Raw genomic sequence first — 20,939 nt, 5'->3', positions numbered from 1 at the left:
CATACAAGAGCATATGAGCAGCGAAGAGAGTTTACATCAGTTAAGCCTTTTAAAAATAAAATGCATTTCAGTAAACTGGAATCCTGCCTACAACTGCAGCTCTTTAAATTATGCCTCTGTTATTATCTTGAGGCTTTGTGCTGACCCATACAAATCTTGTATTTTATGCAGCACACATAATTATGCAATGTAAGCTTCTCTGGGATTTCAGGCAAGGCTCCTTTTTATTTTCTTCAATCAACGGCAAATGCAAGGCAGCATTATGTAAAGGGCGAGTCCCCGTCCCCCCCACTATGCTACCTTTCTAGAAGTTCTCTCTGCTCAAAATCCTTGCATGCAATTTAAAATGTGTTAACCTTAACCTTGGAGCATAACGATAAATGTATGGTAGTGGTAACTAGCCTTTTCAGGCCAAGTGGACACATACAGAATTCTGAAAAAGTGCTGTGAGCACTTGGTCTGTCCACCATTAGGCCTACAGATCTTCCCGTTGCAAACTTCCAAGGAACTCTACCTTCCAAAGCACAGAATTTGGATGCTTCGAATAAACACACCCCAGTCCCATCAGGTGTGCTCCTGGACCTTTCCCAGTTCCTTCAGAAATAGCTCTGAGGGTGTCAATTACTGCCATTAAAATCAGGTTTTGTCACTGACTTTATCTAGATACAACACACAAGACAATTTGCAAACAATGGCATGCCTAACACTTGGAAGATTTCTATTATTTATGAGAGCACAGAATGCAGAATCTCAAATCGTAAATAGGATTCCCATTGTAGTTTTTGTCTATTGTACGTGCCAACAGCTAAATAAAAATGTGGTGTTGTTAAAAATCATTGTAGGTCAACTATTTCATTTTTCTTTCTTTGACAACTGCTCTATCACCATTAACAAAATGAGTTTTCGAAAATATCCAGCCCATAATCTTTTAATCCGGCCCTGGCTTTATTCCCTCATGAAGCTGTAACCATAGAACAGGGGTGTCAAACTCAAATTCATCGGGGGCCGCATCAGCAGTTTGGTCACCCTCAAAGGGCCGGTTGTGTCTGTAGGACTATGTGTCCACTCTTTATTATCATAAATTATTGTCACTGCATTCAATTATTATTGTTTTTTGTAATAATGTAAGCTCATTCCCGCCCCCACGCGGATCACATTCCTGCGCCGTGGCACGTGTGTGGGAGGGGATGTAAACGAGGGAAATTTGAACAAAAGGTGGGGATCGGCGGCTTCCGGGGGGGGGGGGGGGCTCAACTAAACCTTTGGCAGGAAGGAGAAAGCCACTGCTGGGATTAAAAACCTGCAGATGGAAAGAGGGCTTCCCTCTCCCGCCCTGCGCACACCCAAACCCCGCTAGGCAGGATGCCACACGCTGCAACCCACCCCATGCTTTGGAGAGGGGCAGGAACATGCGGTGCAGCGCCAACTCCCTGCTTTGCTTTTGCATCCTCCCTCCTCAGCGCCAGAGTCCCTTCCCCTCGCGCTGAGGGAGGGCAGCGGATTTCCCGAGGAGGAAGGCGGCGGCAGCCCCAGCGGACGTGCATCTTCGCCTCAGAGCTGCTCTTCACCCCACCCACACTGTTGTCGTCTTCGCCGCCGCCTCTCCCTACCGGGACTGCAGGCAAAGGAGGCTTGAAAACCTCCCCCCCCCAAAAAAAATTCCCCTCCCACCTACTCAAACCGCGAGGCGACTCCATCTGGAGCCCTACATCATGAGGGGCTGAGAGGAGGCGGCGGCAGAGCGGGAAGAGCAGGAACCCGTGCCGTCGCCGCCGCCTCCCTCCTGGCCGCCCCCCCAGGGAGCAGCTCTGCCGGAACTGAGAAGCCAAAGGGCGGCTCGGGGGTGGGGGGGGCAGAGCAAAAGCCAGGCACCCTCCCGAGTGTCTATGAGGAGAAAATGGGGGAAGAGGGAAGAGAAACCCGGCTCCATCAAGAGAGTGGCTGTTGCGCTTCGCCTACTTCCCCCTCAGGCTCACTCTGCGTCCCTTTCGCCCGCTCGCTCGCCCACCTCCTGGATGCAGCGAAGGAGAGGAAGGGAAGCGGTGGGCGGCGGCTCCCCAGTGCCGCCTCACTCGCTCTCGGAGACAACAGCAAAGCCCGCCAAAAAAAAATCCAGCACTGCTCCGTCCCGGCACCAACTTTGCCGGCGGCGCCTGTAGGGCTTTCCTACCTCCTCGGCGGGCTTCCTCCTCCTCCTCCTGCATCTCACTTCCCCGTCTGGCCGCTGTGCCACCGCCTCCCTCAGCCTCATTCGAAATTGAAATTCCCTGGCCAAGGCCGTCAGCACAGCTCCAGCGCCCCGGCCTCCGCCTGCAGCCCCGCCCCCGGTTTTGACCCTCGGCCAATCGCAGGCCCCAGAACTACTGTTAGCGGTTAATGTCGGCGGTGGCTACGCGGGCCACATGACGAGGTCTGGCGGGCCGGATTAGGCCCCCGGGCCTTGTGTTTGACACCCGTGCCATAGAAGATCACAGACTTTGAAATCGCTAGATGCTGAAATGAATTTGGCCTTATCTTGGACTCCGTTGTGGAAACAGATATGCAAGGTAGACTAGAGGTATTTCAATGAAACTTGACTGACATTAAAAAAAAAAATTAAGGCACTGGTATTTTTTTTATCAGAGAAAAAGAAAACAGCCTATAAAAATGACGAGGAAATAAATCCAAGGCAGAAAGGAATCTCAGCGTTTCATTGCAGTGGAGAGACGTATACAGTCCAGTACTTGCCATGCTGGAGGAATGTTTACAGAATTGCTAGCTACAGACCTGAGTTTTGTCCTGCAGCAGCCTTACCATTTTCCTATGTTCAATGCTTTGTTCACTTGTCTTACCGTATTCTCCTGTCTGCTGCAGGCTCCAGGGAGTAAAACGCCAGCAGTGAGCCCAGGGTCCCTAGTGCTGCACAATAACCTGTCACACCACCAGGGGTGTACGAAGTGGGGGTCAACGGGGGCAGGCCGACCCAGGTGCCACTCTGGGGGAGTGACAAGATGCCCCCTGTGTGCAGGGGATGTGCGCAGTCCATATGGGCGCCGTTTGCGCGCCGTTCATATGGGCTGCCTCTTGCACAGCGACCATATGGGCTGCCGCGCATGTGCACTCCTTACGGGATGCCGCACATGCGCACTCCATACGCGCTGCCCTGCCCTGGGTGCCAGAGAGGGTTCCTCCGCAAGTCACAGTAACTACGGCTTCCCCGGACTGAATGAACATCCACTCTCCCAGGGAAGAGCTTGCATCCACTTTGCTCCTAAACTCCGCAAAGCCAAGGTCTGGATTAGAGTGTTGCCTGAACGCAGTACAGTGGAACCTCGGTTTATGAACACCTCGGTTTACGAATTTTCGGTTTACGAACACCGCGGACCCATCTGGAATGGATTAATTCACTTTCCATTACTTTCAATGGGAAAGTTCGCTTCAGTTTATGAACGCTTCAGTTTATGAACAGACTTCCGGAACCAATTGTGTTCATAAACCGAGGTACCACTGTATTATGGTTAAACTCAATCTGTAGCCAAGTTTTGTTCATGGCTACAGATCTTGGTTAAAGAGGACAGAGCACCAGAGGACACACTAAGTGAAACCTTGGCTTAGCTTCTATGGGTGCTAAGAGGACCCAGAGAGGAGCAAAGTTGGCACCAGTAGGTTCATGCTAAACCATGGTTTGCCTTAGTGCTGCATGCAAACATGGCCCCTGTTGTCATCACCTTGGAGCTCTTAAAGATACACTCTGGTGGAATCTACTCACATATAAAAAACGCTGTGAAAATGGCTTTTTTTAAAAAAAGTTTTGAAAAATACATTGAATTTGGCATAGCTCATTCTCGCCATCTAGTGTCACATTTGTATATTGCACTTCACAACACATTTAAAATATTTTATTTGCAGTTGTATAGCTGAGTCCACTGTTTCCAAGGCTTGCACTCTCCACCCTTAATGCTTAGCACTTTCCTTGGCCAATTATGGCAAACTGGAGGTATATACTGTATGTATATTACCATGAACGCATTTGGGTTTGGCCTATGTAAACATGGCATAGTTGTATTTGGCATGTGTTAACATTACACTAAGTAACTGCAGGATTGCCACGTACAGGGTTTTTTTTTAAAAAAAACACATGCAAAGAGCTCATTCAACATTTAATCCAGACCTATCCCAAAACAAACTACACCCCCACAGTTTACATCGTCAAAGCAATTCAGCAATACAGAAAACAATAATGCAACTATTTTAGTACACCAAACAACAAGCAATGCTAACAAAGCAAAATGCTCATCATTTTGGCCTTCAGGCAGATTATAAAATGAGAGAAGATTACTCTTCCCACAAAGCAGACAATTATAGCACTAACAATGATTGCCGAATGACCAGGTCATTATGATAACTGCAGATGGTTTAAAACTTTCTCCCCACTTCCATTCATTCTGTTCTTGGAAAGAATCAAACAAATCCATAGTTTGGTGCAGATTCTGCAAACAGACTGAGAATTTGATTGCTGCTGGCAGCCAAACACAAAGAGGAGATCATTACAGTATATGAAAGTAATATGTTACAAAGCCATTAAGAATCAGGAGGTTTTCCAGCTATAGATTTGGAGAGCACTCTTTTTGTTTTTGTTTTGCTTCATTTATGTCCTATCTGCATGTTTTTTGGGTGTTCTCTCAGATATCCAGACACTGGAGGCAAGCAGTGGGGAATGGCTATCTTTATCTTGCTTGACTTAGGAACTGGCTTCCATTAAAGATGCTGGTATCAACTTTTAAAGCATCTTGTTTGGTTGGAGTGGTTGCCTGCTTGGTGGGAGGTGTTGCCTGCTTTTTTGGTCCCTGTTGTATTGTGTGTGTGTGTGTGTGTGTGTGTGTGTGTTCAGATTTCCTTGTGAAACTTTTTTTTGTGGTGTCCACAACAGTTTCTCAGGTTTCCAAATATGCCCCCAAATCCAAAAAGGTTGCAGACCCCGAAGGGTGTGTTCAGGGGTAAACACCTGAGAGAATTCATAGAGGTGTAAACTAGCTTCCCAACTTTCCTTGGCTCCTTGGCTTCCCAAGTCAGGGGTTGGTGGGGTTGGGAGGGAACTGTATCTCTGAGGCAGACATCTGTCCTCAGAGATACAGTTCAAATACTCCACAGTTGCTTCGCATCAGGGAACAGCCGGCAGATGCTGATAAGTTTCAGTCTCCAAAGATCTAAGCTGGATTTGAAGTGATGCCTCCTAAGTGAAAGGTCAAGCAACCAGCCATGTGAAACACGCAGGCATTAGCTCGAGAAAATAGCATATCTGAAGGTCAGCGTTTAGAAATAAAGACTATACAGGGTAGCAGAATCAGCAAACCATTTCTGTTCAGGCCAAATGCATCAGTCACATAAAAAGCACTGCCTCTGATCATTGCAATCTTAGGTCTGCTTAACTTTTGTCTCACCTTCACACAAGAGCTAAAATAAATGTTTCCATCTCAAGCATCCGCATGTTCAGATTCTTCTAGCATGAGCAACTTGAGTATCACAGCTATTTTTGGAAAAGTATTTTCTACAGTCTATTATACTAACCTGGCTTGCAGTAAAAGCTGCTGTTTAATATGTATATAACAGGTTACTGTATATGTATATGTACTGTATATGTATATAACATGTTACTGTCTCAAACCTTTTACTTACACAACCAAATTATCTTGTTGTGCTTGTTGAAGCTTATAATAAAAGCTTCCTGTAGCTGTTATTGTGTGTGTGTGTTTTGTACATCTGCACAATAAGTGATTAGTAAGTCAAATATTATTGTTGTTATTAATGGCAATTCTGATGCTTTAACCAGTGGCATCACTCTGGTTGCATGATGACCAATGGCTATGAAAGCAGCATTGCAACAAGTAATGAATATGCAGCATCATTATGTGCAGAGCCTACTCCTGAATTAAATTCCACCAACCCCCCCCCCATTTTTCTGTGTATAAGACTAGGTTTTTTTCCCTTTAAAATAATGTCAAGAGTGTGTGGGTGTCTTAAACACAGAGGCCATGTCCCCCCATTTTCTTAAATCAGAGTCCCCCCAAATAGGGGGCATCTTATGCATGGGGGCGTCTTATAGACGGAAAAATATTATATATTATATTATATTATGCAATTATTCATTGGGCATCTTGAGACCAAGCAACATACTGTTCAACAGATGCTACCTCAGTAGCAGGGTTGGGGAAAACCAGTGGCCCTCTAAATGTTGGATGGCTTTAAAAGAGAATTGGACAAATTCACGGAGCAGAATGACAACTAGTCATGATGGCTATATTCTGCCTCCACAGTTCAAGGCAGCAATGCTTCTGAATACCAGCTGCCAGAAGCGTCCGGCAGGCTTCCCTCTCTCCTTCTGGCCCTCCCTCCGCCCACCCTTACCACACTCGAGGCGGTTCTCCTCACAACCAGTTTGCGCTGGCTCCGCATGGGCTCGTCCTGCTCGCCCGCCGCCTGGCTTTCCTCAGGGCCATCGTGGAGGCAGGCGAGGGCTGTGCTGCCAGGGGAGCGTCTCCTCCAGTAGGGAGGAGACGCCGTGGAGGAGCCGGGCTCGGAAGCCGCCGGAGCTCTTTCCGTAGCGCACCCCGGCCTCGCCTCCACGTGGGCAGCGAGGGGCGTTCACAGCGGCGGCCGCTGGAGGTGGTCACCCCCGTCCAGCCTGCTGCCCCCCGCCCAGCCTGCCGCCCGGGGTGGCACACCCCCTGCCCCCCCCCATTCCTACACCACTGCCCAAGAGAGGAGTGCTCTTGTATTAGAATGCCGCTTCTTGGTTTCCCACAGTAATCTGGTTGGCCACTGTGGGATGCTGGCCTAGATCACTAGATTCACTGATCCAGCAGGCTCTTCTAATGTTCTTATATTATGAAAGTTTATCCAAGTAGTATTTACTTGGTTGTACAGTGTACTACACAGAGGCTGCTTCTGTTACCAGGGCTGATGACTCAGGCGGAGAAGCTGACTCACTTGGCATAAATTACTTCCATCTTTTGAAACTCCTGCTCTGCAAAAGTGCCCTGCCTTGCCCTCTGTGTTATGCTCTTCACAAGGGAACTCGGCGTTTTTTAAGCGGGTTACAATCAAGAAACTCTAAAAAACACAATGCTTGTAAACAGCTGCCGCGAGCAAACCAATGTCTAAAAGCAACCGTAACTGTGCGCAGTCCCATTAAGATCGACGCGGCTGGTAACAGGGTGTAGGATTGCAGACGTAAGACAACAAACAGAAATGCAGGTTTAAACAACTTCCTTCCAGGGGAGAGAAGCATCTCCCAACATACTGAAGGCTGTCTTTCAAAGGGAGGGTGCAAAGTTGTGCAGTGCACATTCTTCCATCGCCTTGCAAGGCAGGCAGTCGTGTGCTGACCTCCGTAGAGCTTACTTCTGAGTAAACATGCCTAAGATCGGGCTGCTTAAGAAACGCCCCGAGCTAACATGCACAACGGGCGGAAGCACTGCACGTCTGCAACCTCGCCGCGCACGCTTCCTCGGAAATAAAACGCGAGCAAGCACCCAGGGACAAGATCGGGATGCACAACGGTACGAAGAGACCTCGGCTCCAGTGCAAAAGGGGGGCGAAAGTGCTTCCTTTGTACACACACACACACCCGCCCTCCGAGGTGTCCTTGCCGCCCTGCTCTGTGCGCCCCCTGCAGCCGGGACTTGGCGGCGGCCCGCCGTCCTCTCCCTCCTCCGAGGGGCGTACGAACCTGGCATAATGGCGTCCAGCGGGAAGGAAGGTCTGCCCGGCGAGGTTGGGAAGCTTCCTCGAGCTGCCGCCGCCGCTGCCAGTCCCGCCCCTGCAAGCTCTGGCGGGCACGTCTTGCTCCTTCCTCTCGGGCAGGCAGGAGGCCTTCCGGACGCGACGCGACGCTTGCAAGCCGGCCTCGGCCACGCGGCGCTCAGGCAAAGTTGCCAGAAGGACCGCCGCGGGAGGAGCCGCCGCCCGGCTGACGAGGAGGGCAAGAAAGCGGCTTCTCCCTCGGCGGAAGAGTCGCGCGCTTTCCCTTCTCACTTGTCCGGGCAGGAGGAAAAAGAGCTGCCCCTCCATTCCCGTGCGCAGCGAGGAGCAGGGAGTTGCACACGCTGCTGCGATCCCAAGTGCTCTTGTTGGGGCTCGGGGCCCGGGGTTTCCTCCTTTCTCCTAAGCGCCAGGTTTTCCTTGGAGTTCAGCATGTTGTGGAGCAAAAGGGCAAACGGTGTGGTAAACGTAAAAAGATGAGCCTGCGCTGGATTCAGGCACACAGGGCACCAAGCCGAGGGGGCGCAAAATTGAGATAATAATAATTTTCCCAGTCACTCTGGGCAGCTCCCAACAGAATATTAAAAACAAGATAAAAGATCAAACATTTAAAACTTCCCTAAACAGGGCTGCCTGTCTTCTCAAAGTCAAATGGTTGTTTATTTCCTTGACATCTGATGGGAGGGCGTTCCACAGTGCGGGCGCCACTACCGAGAAGGCCCTCTGCCTGGTTCCCTGTAACCTCACTTTTTGTAGTGAGCGAACCGCCAGAAGGCCCTTGTAGGTGGACCTCAAGTGTCCAGGCTGAACGATGGGGGTGGAGACACTCCTTCAGGTGAGAAGATCCATACCTGAGAAAATCTCATTTGGGGATGCCAGATTTTGGCCTCACACAGGCACCATAATACAAAAGATGACCAAAGTCTGCCCCTGTATGAGCTACCAAAAAAGCTGCCTACTACCCCATTTTTTATAAACTAACAAGAAATGTTAAGTCCCCAATGTAGGCACATTGTGCACATTCAGCTTTATGCACTTGGCAAAAGGATTTAAAAATGGGCAAGGCATCCAGGAAAAAAAGACTTCAGCAATCCCACCCACTTTAGGCATGATCCCCGGAATGTAACCCCTGCCCATGTAAGATGTGGGGTTACTGTATTGAGTTTTTGCTTGGGTGTGGATGCTGAAGTTAGGCCTGAACCTAAGGGTGCTTTCTAGGCTGTCCCTACTTTCAGGTGGGATTGTGCTGGCAAATCTAAGTTGTGTGATCAAAGTTGACTTGGAGCTCTTGTGCATCGAATCCACTTCCTCGAAAGATCAAACTTTTTGCAGTAAGCAAAGTGAGGGAGAAATGCACTGGAAAGTATGGGGTTGTGCGTGCTTGCTTGCCTTTGGCACATCTCACCTCCCCGCAAGGAAATCTCTAGTGAATGCGCATTAAATCTCCCTGCAAACAAATCAGGGTAAATAAACAAATTGTCTGGAAGTGCCCGTGTTCTTTCTCAAGAATAGCAAATAAATGCTTCCTTAAAATTAAAAACAAAGATGTTAGGGAAGAATCTGATAACATGTTGTGGTCTCCCAATCTGGATAAATCAAGTTCTTCCTTCCAGAAGCAGCAACTATCTACACTTCCTACACTTCCTGAGCAGAAAACTTGTAATGCTGTTACAATGAAATGGGGGCAGAACCACACATGCCATACCAGTCCCAACTGCCACAGCCACTACACAAAACCTATGCTCACATGCAACCTCCAGAGGTGTTACACCCACTCAAAAACACTGAAAGAAATCATCTTTGACTCCCAAGTGAAGTAGTTTAGAGCCCAATTCTCCCCAGTTTATCATATTATCCCCATAATTGGGTAGACCTGAATTTACAGAGGGAAAGAATTAAGACTGGTGTTTGAGTGTAACGTCATCTGGATTACTCAAACTAAATAGGAATGCAAATGCTGTAGGTCCCATTAAAAGCAGAGGTTATAAATGGTCAATGTGTGGGGTTCAACCTCAAAGAACTTGCAAAATCTGTTAGCAATGACCTTTCTTATACTGTATAAGGGGACCTCGTGTGTGGGCTATGTCCAAAGTTGCTCTAAGTGCACTGTCATAGAAGAAAACTGGAAATCATGTGACTGCGTTTCCAAATGGTGTATGAGGATTTATTCAAATGTCATGCCTGTGGCAGGGATTATAATCTCCGCATAGACATACACACACACACACACACAGGCTGTCACAAAGTGAGCCACCTTAGTGCAATGGATGGAGTATTTGATTCATTGTCATTCATGGGCTTACTTCTAAGTCTCCTATGTGCAGTGCTTTTTTCTTTAAAAATGTTTAGAGGTACTCTCATTTTCCTACTCATATTGATATACTGCCTCTCAGTGAGGCCAAGTTTAAGATTCACAAAATGTTTAGGGGTATGCGTACCCCTAGAAAAAAAGCACTGCTAATGTGTATTTACTTCCTAAGTGACATGCATGGAATTGCTCTGTAAAACATTTTCTGTAGTTGTAATTATTTCTTTCTAATGGTATAATTATCAAAGCTCTAAAAGGTTACATTTGTAACCAATTTGAAATGCTTAGATAGGAACAATATTGAACCGAAGGACAAAATTCTATCAGCGTTTCCATTTCCATTTCTTGTCCTGTGAATTCATGACTATAAATAAGAGTTGATGGCACATTTAATTTTCTTGTAGTTTGAACAGTGAGCATAAATTTAGACACTGAAAATTAATTGCCACTTTTGGAAACAATTAATTGTACAATTTCAAACAACATAATTTATTTTTTCACATAAATTCTCAAATTTAAAAAATTCTACATTTTTCTAATTTGCATATGCAGTTTATTATTATTATTATTATTATTAGAAACATGAGCTCATCCATTTGTGTGCAGCTAGGAGATAAAATGCATTTTGATATGTTTTGTAGTATAAAAAAGGACTTCCCTAGCTAGGATTTGATGCTGTGATTCCAGGCCCACCTTCTTGTAAGTAACCTCCATTACAAATAAGCAGGGTATAATTCCTTCTGCACTACAGTGTCTCTTTAGATACCCACAGATAGTTTGCAAAAAATGCAGATAAAAATAGAAATTTACAAATGTAAGTTTGTAAAATAAAAAAATACATATGGATTATGGCTTATATGCAAAAGTGATGCATATGCATTATTTGGTTACTGCTAAATGGGATAGGGGATGCAGGTGGCGCTGTGGGTTAAACCACTGAGCCTAGGGCTTGCCGATCAGAAGGTTGGCGGTTCGAATCCCTGCGACGGGGTGAGCTCCTGTTGCTCGGTCCCAGCTCCTGCCAACCTAGGAGTTCGAAAGCACGTCAAAGTGCAAGTAGATACAGTAAATAGGTACTGCTACAGCAGGAAGGTAAACGGCGTTTCCGTGTGCTGCTCTGGTTCACCAAAAGCGGCTTTGTCATGCTGGCCACATGACCCGGAAGCTGTACGCCGGCTCCCTCGGCCAATAACGCAAGATGAGTGCCGCAACCCCAGAGTTGGTCACGACTGGACCTAATGGTCAGGGGTCCCTTTACCTTTACCTAAATGGTATAGGCTATGATCATAGTGTATATATGCAAACCCACAAGATTCCACTGTCTGCAAAAATACACATGCATATTTCATTGGGGTAGTGTATTACACCCCATAGGCAACAGTGACTAAATACAGATCTAAAATAGAAAAGCAGAAATCGCACTGATCCAGCACCCTAATTTCCCTTCCTGGGCATCTGATTAGCACTGTGATAATCAGATCAACATTAAATATGGAACTAAATATCATTTTTAACTACATAAAATTGACCTGTTGCTGACATGACTGACAACCTACAGCTCAGACTTCAGGATAATAAAATTGGCTGTTTTGTAAGAACCTTCTCACCTGGGAGTAAGCCCAGTGGAATTCAATGGGGCTTCCCTCTGAGCAAAGAAGTGTGCTATAAGTCTGCTATTTGTCTCAGAGTTGGAAAGCGATTTGTGATAATGAGGGATGCATAACTTGATAAGGAATTTGGTCACCTTCATTCTTCAAAATGACTCCTGAGTAAACTAACCAAATGAACCACCCTGGTGTGAGTCAGCTGAGAAAAATCCTTAGAGGTTGTAAGTTTCTGAGAACCCTAAACCATTAGGATGTACAGCAGAAGCTATTGAAGGCCCAGCAGCCAATTTGGGGGCCAAACCACATACGTGTCACCCAGGCCATTTGTATTCACAAATCCTCACAACTAGAGCTATACATGCTTTGCACTCTTAGGGCTCTTCATTGGGGCACAACACATTTTTGGACATATAATCGAGATAATGGCATTAAGAAAATGTTAGGGCAGTATCAAACTAACCCCATCACTGCAAAGGATTTCTGCTTGCACAGCTGGACTCCCTCTGTGTCCTTCCCAAATATTCTCTGGAAGGTTGGCGAAAACCCCTAGAACTGACTTAGGAGGCACATGAGGGGGGAGAGGAGAGGGGTAAAGTCCATAGTGCAGGCAGAAATATTTGAACGGATGGGACAAACTTGTGCTACTTTGGATACAACTCTTAATATGTTAAAAACCGTACTGAGCAGGTATTCAGACTTGTGTTTCTTTGCCAAGCCAAACAACTTTCCAGCTTATGACTGCCAAGCATGGGCATAGCCACCATTTTTGTTAGGGGCGGCTGGACTTTGGGGGTGGGGGCGGAACCGACGGGATTGGTCAGTTAGCTAAGTACTGTGTTTGTGTTTAAAATAATTTTTATTCAATTTTTTTTTTAAAAGCCAAGAAAATTGCACAACTTACATACCATACCATGGGGGAAATGAACAACAAAAACAATAAAAAAGAAATGATATAAATGTATATAGAGATTTGTGTGAGTATAGATAATAATGTTAAAAGTGGAACAGCAAGTTAAAGAGGCTTAAAAAAATGGAAGCGATATATAAATGATTGGAAGTGATTTTTTTCTTTTTAAAATGAATTTCTTTTATGTATGTTTTTTCTTTCTTCCTATTTCATTCTTTTTCTGTCTTCTTCTTCTGTTAGTTAAGTATTTCTATTGTTTTACAGTACATGATGGGGGGAGCTGCCCCCCTTGGCTATGCCCATGTCCCCAAATGTTTAGAGATGTACTTCTCTTCTTTTACACCTCAATTGTTCTTGGCAGAAAACTCTGAATGTTCCAGAGCTGGCTTAGAGTTGTGATTTGAATATTGGGTTGCCATGCCCAAACACAACACTGACAATTATATTGCACCGGCAACCGACATGATTTGAACCACCAACCTCCCATCAGCCACAGTCAAAGCATCTGGAGAGCACCATGTTGAAGAACGCTGCCCTTACAGTATTTCAATCGTGAATCATTTTTAATACACATAAAATGAAAGGAAATATAGGTAAGGATCAGAGCCTGAACTAATCAGAAGCTCTCCTCACTTTGGCATAACTGACCATGAGAACAATGCCAGGCTTAGTTTTTCAGATGGAATGAGTTGAGCGGAGTTCACAAATTGAAATGGCAATTGGCGTTGCCACTGCGGGAGGCAGTGCAAGACAGGAGTGCCTGGCGTGCTATGGTCCATGGGGTCACGAAGAGTCGGACACGACTAAACTACTAAACAACAACAACAACAAAAATTGGTGTTGCATTAGATATTAACCCAGGCAACAACCTTAGAAACAAATAACCTCTGTTGTGTCTGCATTTCACAGACATTCTTAGATCAACATGGTAGGGCGTTTCCTTATAGCTTATGCAGTCCTCATGCTGAGTTCTCGCTGTCTCTGATGCATCAGCGGGGATGAGAAGAAGCAGTGGAAAAGTATTGTTGGGAGAGTGTGATTCATAGATTTTTGAGTTTTTGTCTACTGGTGAAAATGCTGTGGCTCGGGGATGGAAGCAGTAGAGTGTAATGTGACTGCTAGTTCTGCAGCCCAGATGTATTGCCAAAAGCACTGGTCTAGAAGCAAGGTGGGACGCAGGTGGCGCTGTGGTCTAAACCACAGAGCCTAGGGCTTGCCCATCAGAAGGTCGGCAGGTTCGAATCCCCGTGACAGGGTGAGCTCCTGTTGCTCGGTCCCTGCTCCTGCCAACCTAGCAGTTCGAAAACACGTCAAAGTGCAAGTAGATAAATAGGTACCGCTCCGGTGGGAAGGTAAACGGCGTTTCCATGCGCTGCTCTGGTTCGCCAGAAGTGGCTTTGTCATGCTGGCCACATGACCCTGTACGCTGTACGCCGGCTCCCTCGGCCAATAACGCGAGAAGAGCGCTGCAACCCCAGAGTCGGTCATGACTGGACCTAATGGTCAGGGGTCCCTTTACCTTTACCTAGTAGCAAGGCATCGCAAACACTCAAGGGAGCCCATTTAGTAACCAATGTTGACAATCATACTAGCAACCAAGGAGTTGTTGCAAACTAATGTCAATCCATGTCCTGGTGGCTAATGTGCAATAGGAATCAAGAGCAACATCTGAAGCAGCCTTGGTATGGCAGATTATGTAAGAGGGCCCTTAAAGTTTGCCATAGCTAAGGAACTGTGTGTCGCCCCCCAATAAATCCTCCATTTTACAGATAAGTTTGGGGAAAGTGCTGGGGGGGGGGTACAGTTGTACTTCCAAGCTGGCAGGAAGACACCAATGTAAATAATTTTGAAAGCAAGCCCACAGCCACCCCATGATAATATTGGTCACAGTAGCCATTCTGGAAGAATGTGCGTCTATTTTTGATCCTGAAATAAAATTATCAGTGTGGAAACCTTTCCCTTCAAGCATAATGTTTCATTCCATGTCCTTGTGATGTGCTAAATATATACTAAAATATTATGTTGCCACGTGTAGAAAACAAAAGCAGAAAGCTTTATACTGAAGAACACGTCCCAAAATATTATATTCAGTTGAAAAGGGTTACCAGACCATATGACTACTATTTTCCTGTCATCGCTGTACAGACAGATTCTTTGTTAAGGATAATGAACAGGAAGAATGACATATCCCCCAGCAATAAGAATGCAAAATACATTCACACAAAAAGGACCAAGTCTGGGTGAATCAGACTTGCAGGCAGACACTCCCTTTCCCCCCCCAAAGTCATTTACAGCTTCTCTTGTTTTCAAAGCAAGGCTTTATGTCTTGTCTTTTTTATAAAAAAAAATCCCACCTCTTTATGAACATACGTTTAGGAAAAATAATTCACTATGACTTACATTTTCTGAAGAGCATTGTCCATGGGTTTGGCAGCTTTTCCTGCTATGGCTGAAAGAAATCCATGAAATCGGGCAAGTTGAAAATCTGTCCCTTTACTGAAGTTGCTGTCAGGAACGGAAGTTCAGTGACGACTTCGGGAGGGCGAAAAGCGAAAGTAAAATCTGAGAGCCACTTTAAGGCTTTGGCCAGCAGAGGTCTTCATTCCGCCCTTGGAAAATAAATGGATGCCCACTCTGTAAACGGTTCACAACCGAAGAAAAGGGTCACTGTGACCTGATCACATTTGTCCTTTAATATCAAGCAGCGAGGCTTTTGCAGTTTTAAAAACACTTGAGTAAAGCTATTAAATATGTATGCGCACAATCGCTTCTATTGAACTTCTCCAGCCTGTTCCAACACTTGCTTCTGCAAAAGCTGCCTTAAATGCTTAAAATGGGATGTGCCAACAGGTGTACTGGCACACACCTGTAACAAAACATTGCATGCTGTACTTCCCACAGAAGTTTTGTATTCCTGGCAGAAACGTTTTAAAAAACGACTTGCTAAGATCTGTGAAACCTTTTTACAAATTTTCCATGGCATAGTTCCAGGCATCTAAATAGCAGGACTACAATGTTTAATATAACAGATTAATCAGTTTTAAAACTATTAATCAACTTAAAAGGTGCCCCAAATTAATAAGCGTGCAGCAGATTTTTTTAAAAAAAACTTTTAAAAAGCTATATATTTAATACTTTTTTAAAATGAAGGTGGAAAGTACCATATTATTGAGCTTGCTGCTTTTTTCTCTTATGCAGGAGGAAACATCTCTTCTCAAAATATCTCAGCCATGACTCATAGACATAGAACCTTAAAGTTGGAAGGTACACGAATCCTGCCCACAGGCTCAAAGCACCAACCTTCTGGTTAACAGCCAGATGCACTTGATCCACTGAGCCCTGGGGAGGTCTAAGCATCTAAGCTTGAAAAAGTACACTTCTTGCTTCAGAAATAATGTTTACCCATATGCAACTTCAATGAATACGATAGATTAACCATGAAACTCATATGATTGACTAAATGCATTACTTATTCCTGAGGTGGGAAGGCTCTGGATCACAGCCTAATTAGGTCTAGCATCACACCCCTGATGTGATAGTACCCCTTTGTAGGTCTGGTAAAACCACAGTGTCCGATTAACCCATAAATGCATACAAACCATTCAAATAATGGACCATCCAGGGTAAAAGATATCTGGGTAGCCTAATCGCACCCTGTAGAGTTGGAAGATATCCCAAGGGTCCAACCCACTGCAACCCCCTCCCCAAGAATCTGGCCAGAGAGAGAGCACTAGTGGTGTTGAAGGTGGGCCATTCTAGAAGTACTCATTCTTTCAGTGCCTTTATAGCAGGCATCCCCAAATTGCGGCCCTCCGGATGTTTTGGCCTACAGCTCCCATGATCCCTAGTTAACAGGTCAGGGATGGTGGGAATTGTAGTCCAAAACATCTGGAGGGCCGAAGTTTGGGGAAGCCTGCTTTATGGGCTCCTGAGTCCTGTTGGAAGAGGCTTGACTCGCCGTGCTAGGACCAACAGAAAGCCAATAACATCTTGTACAGATTGTGTAGTGGGAGCTCAGAGATGGGGACTCCCCTGGAAGGATGGCTCGTCCAGGACTGGATGCTCTTTTGTGCTGCCACTGCAAAAGTGAACCCACAGGAGCTGCCTGCCGAAGTTCATTAGATGGCAAACACCGGAAGAGGTTAATTTAATGAATGGTTACAGGTAGGTAGCCGTGTTGGTCTGGATCGAAGTAAAATAAAAAAATTCCTTCAGTAGCACCTTAAAGACCAACTAAGTTTTTATTTTGGTATGAGCTTTCGTGTGCATGCACACTTCTTCAGAGATTAATGAATGGGTTCTCTTTATGTGTTGGCTTAATACTCTCTCCACTGCTTTCATCTTTCTCATGCACTTCTTTCTGATGATAAATAATTTTTACATGAGCAATAAAGCAAGCTCCAGGGGGGATAGTTATCACAAACAAAGCATATTCCCAGGCATCGCCAAATGACCTGAGTGTAGTTTATTTATATAGCTGTAAGTCTGCAGTTAATAGTATCAGATTGTTTAAATAAATTTCTGTATAGTGTTCTAATATTGTCACTTCTGTATACACCTATACCTTTAAGAAGATTGAGAAGCCTGTCCCTCCCCCCGCCCCCTAGAGACACATATATAAGACAATTAGCTTACCTCCAAATTGATCTCCACAAACTCAGGTGAGGAAACATACAACTATTTGGTGCCTTACAATTAATAATTAACAAATGTGCATTATTGTTATTTTCAGACACGATGTTTGAAAAACATAGAATTCTATTTCACAAGTTAACACGACCTCATAAATTAGGTAAGGAACCAAATGCTATAATGTGATACTATAAAACATAAGCCATGCCAATTGAGAATTTTGATGTTTTTATTTGTTTTTATTTGTTATTTTTGATATTACCAGCTGACAAAGACATCCACATCGAAACAGAGCCCTGTCCTGGGTTCTTTGACTGAATCGACTCGGCATTCCAGCTATATATAAAACGACCCTTTTGAACACTTTTGGCATCGGACTGATATTTACAGATATTATTAGTTGATAGCTTTTGTGTCTTTACACTGTAATGTACTATTATTTTCTAAGTTGTAACATTTATTTCAAACTACATATACTCTAGTGAACTTGAAGCTCATTTCTTGTTTGTATCCATTTGTTCTGTTCAAGACTGTTAGTCTTACCAGAATACATACCTTATTTGACTGTAGCTCACGAGTAGGATTTATTCCTAACATTGAAATTTCTGGCCAGAGTTCTTGGTGTAAAAAAACCTTCTGTATACACACCTATTGCTTCACATTAGTCCTTATCTCACGTTCCAGCCATTTTTTGCCTGCCCACAAGGCACACAACTCATGCCCCAAACCTGTAGCAATATCGCTTATTGCATTGTTCTACTGCTATGGCTTTCCATGTGAACCAACTGGTCACTATTACTACTGTTGTTATTATAGGTTTTTGGGAAGATGGGATCCACCTAAACCCTTAAATTAATAAATGGTAAGATGTTGACTATTTGGGATATGATGGGAGAAATACAAGCTGCAAAGGAATTCCTGGGCTAGGGAGCCTATGCAAAGTGACCTGTCCAAGCTAGGGCCATTAAGAAACAATACAGGCTATTGAGGGCCATTGGCAATTCAACGGTCCTCCCCCCCCCAAGTGTAAACAGAGATGGGATTTGGAAGGTTGCCAGGGTAGCTGGCCATGATGTCATAGGAAGAGTTTGGGGCCTTTGGCAGAAGGCTTGGCATAGCTGAGAAAAGCCCAGAACCATTTTGGCAGGTTGGCTGAAGGCAAGGAGAGAGAGAGAGAGAGAGAGAGTGAGAGAGTGAGAGAGAGAGAGAGAGATGCCTTGGACTCCACCTGCTGCACTGCTGTGGGGAACAATCCCCTCTTGAGATGACCATGCAGTAAGATCTGGACTCCCTCCATCTAAATTCTGGTGTAAATATATGAATAAATCATGTTTATAAAAGGTACTGAAGCCTCCTCTGCATCTTCAGTTCCCCAAAGAAGCACAGACACTGGTTGGGGGCCAAGACCCCTGGAATCCCATGGACGAGTGGCCTGTTACACTATAATTGGTGTGCATAGATTTGATCCTGCAGAGCTGGTTCTACGCCACTCTCTCACCCCAGCACAGCCAGGTTTAGGGCAGTGAGGGCAATTCTCCTGCACAGGATATAATAAAATTAGTAGTAGTACCGTAGCAGTAGTAGTAGTAGTACCTATTCAAAGTTGGGGGGGGCACACCAAATTTTGTCCTTGCTCAGGGCAACACATTACCAAAGTCTGCCCCCCCCCCCCCGCCTCCAACAACTTCCCATCTTCAACCTTTAAATTTGAGGATGGAAGGTGGGAGTGAATTTGTAGGTATGAGGTTTATGTTCCATTTTACTCTCAACAACTGGACAGTCCTCAGATTTGCTTAATGCTATTTCTCAATGCCATGTACCAGTAGATATCTGTGCTTAATTTGAAAGCTCTTTCCCCCGAACCTTCCGTTTAAACTGGGGGTGAGGCTACACTTGTGATTATGGGAGGGATGTCATTGCGCTGGTAGTACGGGTTTTCCGTAAACAGTTGGTGGGGAGGGAGAACCCCACACTCTCCAATCAGGACCCTGTTTCCCCAAGTGTTGTTGAGTGTGGGCTTCTCCTCCTCTTCCCAGTTGTTAATGGGGCCTAGTCTTTTCTTTTTCTATTAACTCCCATTGGGAAAGGGCAATCTCCCCATAAACTTGCATGCAGAAGGGAGAAGATGCTGTATCTCAAAAACAGCTGGGGTGGGCTTTTCTTCCCCATACGAGTTAAAGTAGAGATCACACTCTCCATTAACGAGTAGAGATCGCACTCTCCATTAACTTGCATTAACTGTCAGTGCACATAGGTTTTCTTAAGGTGTATTTTCAAGCACCACCTGATCCCCACGTGGCTTAAGGCCCGCCTCCTTTTTAATGCCCTTTGCATGCATTATAAGTAAGGCTGGTGCCGTGCTGTGCCCCATGAGCGGCGATTCATTCGTGCAAAACAGCAGTACAGCAATACCTCTACCACAAATGAAAGGGGCTTCATGTGGACCATACCTTACCTTTTCTGTATCGGTTCAGCCAATGAGTCATTTCCGCTTTGAATTTCCCATCTAGAAGTATAATATGTTATAAGCATCCCTGTAGCTTCCCCCTCACTGTTCATCACTGTCTTCAAGTTCCTATGGAAGAGCCATTTGATGAGCAAAAACCCATCACAAACACTTCCCCTCCCGTGGTTTCCAGCAATTGGTTTTCTGTTCCCATCATGGCTGTCCAGGTGCCCAAGAGAAGCCTACAAGCAGAGCCTGGACACAGCAGCACTCTCCCCTTCTGCTGTTTCCAGCAACTGGTGTTCAGAAGTACGGTGCCTCCAGCAGTGAAGGGAGAACATATCCATCGGGGTTAGGAGCCACTGATAATCTCTTCCTTCACAAATTTGTCTAATCCTCTTTTAAAGCCATCCAAGATGGTGCCCAGCAATGTCTCCAAAGTTTAATTATGCAGTGTGTGAATAAATAAATAAATACCTACTAGTACTTTTCTCTGTACTGGTATTTGCATCCCTGAGCCCCCTAAATGAGTCCAGTTGAACACAGATAACATAATGCCTGAATTATTTTGAGCATCTGATGAAAGCTTCTGTTCATCAAAGGCTTTCAAGGGTTTGAGTTTATGAATAAGCTTTCCTTCTGTCCGAAGTGATTGCAGCTTTTCGTCTGATGTTTTAGTTTTGATTTTTGCCTTCAAACTGTTCTTTTATTTTAATTGTATGCCAACTGCCTTGGTAAAGGTAAAGGACCCCTGGACGGTTAGGTCCAGTCAAAGGCGATTATGGAGTGTGGTGCTCATCAGGCATGTGTCCACAGACAGCTTTCCAGGTCATGTGGCCAGCATGACTAAACCGCTTCTGGTGCAACAGAACACCGTGACGGAAACCAGAGCGCACGGAAACACCGTTTACTTCCCACCACAGCAGTACTTATTTATCTACTTGCAATGGCATGCTTTCGAACTGCTAGGTTGGCAGGAGCTGGGACAGAGCAATGGGAGCTCACCCCGTTGCAAGGATTCAAACCGCCAACCTTCTGAACGGCAAGCTCAAGAAGCTCTGTGGTTTAGACCACAGCGCCACCCGCGTCCCCAACTGCCTTGGACAGCCATATGTGGGAAAGGCAGGATAGAAATCTTTTCAGTAAATGGATACCTTTAATATGGGCTCGCTGAGGTATGAGAAACTAAAAATAAAAGTTAGAAGCAGAAGGTTTCCTCGGAATCTGAACAATGAAATCACATCTAAATTTGACAATATTTTTTTCTTAATTAAAAATCTTTATTGTAATCCCCTCATA

The 20,939-nt window shown here is 45.2% G+C and overlaps 1 protein-coding gene across 3 annotated transcripts in view; it reads right to left on the bottom strand.

Moving 5' to 3' along the window:
• The window catches only part of CARD19 (caspase recruitment domain family member 19), a 37,150-nt gene extending 22,055 nt beyond the window's left edge, over window positions 1-15,095 (bottom strand). For 2 of the 3 annotated variants that reach the window (XM_035106313.2, XM_035106315.2), the window contains exon 1: window positions 14,963-15,095. In XM_035106313.2, coding sequence (XP_034962204.1) covers window positions 14,963-14,978 — 16 coding nt within the window. In that variant the 5' untranslated portion in view covers window positions 14,979-15,095. Of the gene's footprint in view, window positions 1-7,708; window positions 7,975-14,962 lie in introns of those variants that run through there. The other variant, XM_035106314.2, reaches the window with a different exon arrangement.
• Window positions 15,096-20,939: the final 5,844 nt, after the last annotated feature.

This window comes from Zootoca vivipara, chromosome 2 (assembly GCF_963506605.1).
Source record: "Zootoca vivipara chromosome 2, rZooViv1.1, whole genome shotgun sequence".
Taxonomy (NCBI): domain Eukaryota; kingdom Metazoa; phylum Chordata; class Lepidosauria; order Squamata; family Lacertidae; genus Zootoca; species Zootoca vivipara.
Note: the sequence above shows the minus strand (reverse complement) of the source record. Positions and strands in the feature narration are given on the sequence as shown.